Source organism: Zea mays, chromosome 9 (genome assembly GCF_902167145.1).
Source record: "Zea mays cultivar B73 chromosome 9, Zm-B73-REFERENCE-NAM-5.0, whole genome shotgun sequence".
Classification (NCBI taxonomy): Eukaryota; Viridiplantae; Streptophyta; class Magnoliopsida; order Poales; family Poaceae; genus Zea; species Zea mays.
The window spans coordinates 15726611-15729431 of NC_050104.1; the positions used below are offsets into that span (position 1 = coordinate 15726611).

Below are 2821 nucleotides of genomic sequence, written 5' to 3' on the forward strand. Positions count from 1 at the left end.
TTTTTTTTAATTCTCCAGTCCCACTACTTGCACCTCGCACTTTACTCTTTCTCATCTCTCGCAGCTAGCTTCGAGCTCGCTGAACAAGTGAAGCCATAGCGGGAGCAGCTACAACGAAGTGATCCTCCATGGGCAACACCTTCGGCTTCCGTGGTGGCCTCCGCGCCGACGTCGCCGATCTGATGCAGGTTCGGATCCACGTCGTTACTGACAAAAAACTGCCAGCAACATAGAACAATGTTCTTTCTGTCTTTGCCCCTCTTGTGTCCCTACGGTGTACGTGCTTGTTCATACGCTGCCGGCTGCAGCTCCTGGAGGTTTTAATTCCAAGCGTCTTCCCTCTTTTTGCTAGGGAACAAAACAATAATGACATTTAAGTTACAGTAGTGAATTCCATGTGTCTTCCCATGGCAAGAGATTCGTCTTCTTTTTTTTCCCCTAAAAAGACAGGAGATTGTTCGATCTTTCTCAACAATAAACTGATGAGACGAGGACGAGGATCCTGCTGGACCAATCTGTTGTTTCCAGTCTGAGTGATCGAGTGTTTTTGGCAGGATGCTGGCGAACACCTGAGGAGCAGTGGGGTGTTCGTCAAGAGAGCGGTGGCTTCTCAGTACCAAAGCAAGTGAGATGCTGCTGCTCTCTGTACTGTTTCTTCGTCAGAGAACAAACCCATTGATGAACCGCGAAACATCTCGCCGCTCCGTCGATTCGGCTCTACTGTCCCCGTGGCCACAGACTCACTTCTCTGTCTACCTGTTCGTAGCCGCACCGGGAACGACGAAATCGACGAGTCGTCCGCCGAGGAGCTGCGCGACGCGGCGAGCTACGTGCAGCACAACGCGATGCTGATCCAGGTGCCGGTGGTAGGGACAGCGAGGACGTTCTGGCGGCTATCGGACGAAGCCACGAGGATGATCAGGAAGCTCGCGTTGATCCTGAGGAACCACCACTCCGTCTGCAAGTGCCTCGCCGCTCCTCTGCAGGCGTCCAACGTCTGGGTCGGGAGCGCTGGGAACGCCAAGCTAAGGGGGGCGAGGTTCACCGACAAAGGCTTCAGCGTCGAGCGCGTGAGGGAGGACTACAGGAACCTGTCCAGGGTGCTCCAGCAGCTGATCAGTATCTCTGGTGGGGATACCAGCAAACTGCCTCCGGATTACATAGATTTTCTCTCGCTCTTGACGGAGGACAACCTTACAAACAAGGATGAGTTCTTGGTTGTAAACCATGCTGCTCTGCTGCCTCTGAAAAACCGGTACCTTTTTTTTTAACTCAGTTTCATTGTCTTCTTCATGTTGTTGTTGTTGCTGCTGCTGCTGCAGGCTCATTTGGGTTAGTTGTGGTCACAGCACCGAGGCCTTCCTGATGCTATACGACAGGATCGTCAAGTACCTCGGCAAAAGAAACCGAGCGAAGATGAACAGGATACTCTCCTGCCTCCCCTACCAGGACGACTGGCTGGACACCGCGACGGCGAATGCCAAGATCAACCAGTGGATTGTGAATGTCCAGAATACAAAGGAGTACAGGAAGACTACACTCGATCTCCTGCGGCTCAACAGAAACGTGAGAAGCCACTTGCACGAGTACGGCCACGACGACGACGTCGAGGAGATCCTGTACTGTGAGTGGCCCATGCTGCTCGTCGTCATGGAGAAGATGTTGCACCGGGAAGGCGAGCTCCAAGACACGGACATCGAGAACAAGTTCGGCTAGCCGCTAGCCGGTCTACACTGCAAAACAGATGAGATGGAAGGTGTGTTCTGCGTTTCCTGGGGTTGGAAATGGTGAGCTACTGTTCTTCGATCTTCTGTGAGAATGTTCATGGTGATGGAGTGACACGCTACCGGTACCTGGTTTGCTTTATGTAATAGGCTACCTGCTTTCTCTTGTCCCTTCAACTTGGAAAAGGCAACGCCAGTCAGCTTCATAAACTGTGGTCTAAAACATCGCCTTAAAACTTTAAAATCTTTATGCTGTAAAGTCGTCTTGTCATTGAGTTTGCATTCATCCTTTAATCTAAAATTCTTGTAAAAAAACTCTATTGCACCAGTTGGGAACCTCCTTCAAAAAGTTTTTCTAGTTGGCAGGTTTTCTAATAATTCGTACGTTTGGTGTGCCTAACAATACAAGTTGCTTTAAATTTTAATCCCTCTCCCTGGAGTTCAACGGGGGTAAAGCCTATAATATTGAGGAAAACGAAAGCCCTCCGAATTTGCTTACGCAAGTTTGGCCATGCTAACTTAAATATGAACGTGGTCCATCAAATATGCAAAACAAACCCAGTTCGTTATACGCCTTGGTTACGGATCGTACAGATAAATAAATAGGTAGTAGTGTATCAATCTGTGCTCTGCGAGGACTATAATCTTAGAAAATTAAGTATATACTAGTTTATGTTTGTAGATATGGGTGTTCTTACACTACTTTGAAAGCCATTTAGGATTTTTATTACATGTCTTCAACTTTATGATTATATTCTAATTGTTTAATCCAAAATTGATCGCAGCTTTCAATATTCTATCTCAGTCAGTTTTGTCTTGTTTAAGCCTAAACATGTAATTTGGTTTCCCACACTTGTGTGCAATTGTAATTGTACTTGTCTTATTACAGTTTTTTTGGCAAAATTCGCAGCGGCTATTCAAAGCAGGAGATTGATGAGAATATATAGACAATTGTTAGGTTGATCTCATCTAATTTGGTCAAGTGATCGAACTGGACCCTATCTCTTGCGTCTTGATCGCCGCAAAACAGTATGGTTGCGACTTCCTTTTACACCATATATAAAAACAAGGGAGAGGACCAACATGTGAAACAATGT

General features: G+C 47.2%; 1 protein-coding gene across 2 annotated transcripts; it reads left to right on the forward strand.

Annotated features, from left to right (window-relative positions):
* On the forward strand, positions 1–2082 carry LOC100276229 (uncharacterized). Of its 2 annotated transcripts, none has more exons than XM_008660152.2 (4): positions 1–188; positions 555–625; positions 767–1255; positions 1338–2082. In XM_008660152.2, exons 1-4 carry the CDS (start codon positions 129–131, stop codon positions 1714–1716), a joined length of 999 nt encoding a protein of 332 aa, XP_008658374.1. In that variant the 5' UTR covers positions 1–128; the 3' UTR covers positions 1717–2082. The 2 variants fall into 2 exon arrangements, with proteins under 2 accessions (XP_008658374.1, NP_001170742.1); NM_001177271.1 differs by having other exon boundaries at positions 24–188; positions 1350–2008.
* Positions 2083–2821: the final 739 nt, after the last annotated feature.

Bases quoted from the DNA above. Each gene is read 5' to 3' on its own strand.
- LOC100276229 (XM_008660152.2), top strand. From the start codon at position 129: ATGGGCAACACCTTCGGCTTCCGTGGTGGCCTCCGCGCCGACGTCGCC. The intron at 626-766 runs GTGAGATGCTGC...ACCTGTTCGTAG, and splicing joins GCTTCTCAGTACCAAAGCAA to CCGCACCGGGAACGACGAAA. The intron at 1,256-1,337 runs GTACCTTTTTTT...CATTTGGGTTAG, and splicing joins CTGCTGCCTCTGAAAAACCG to TTGTGGTCACAGCACCGAGG.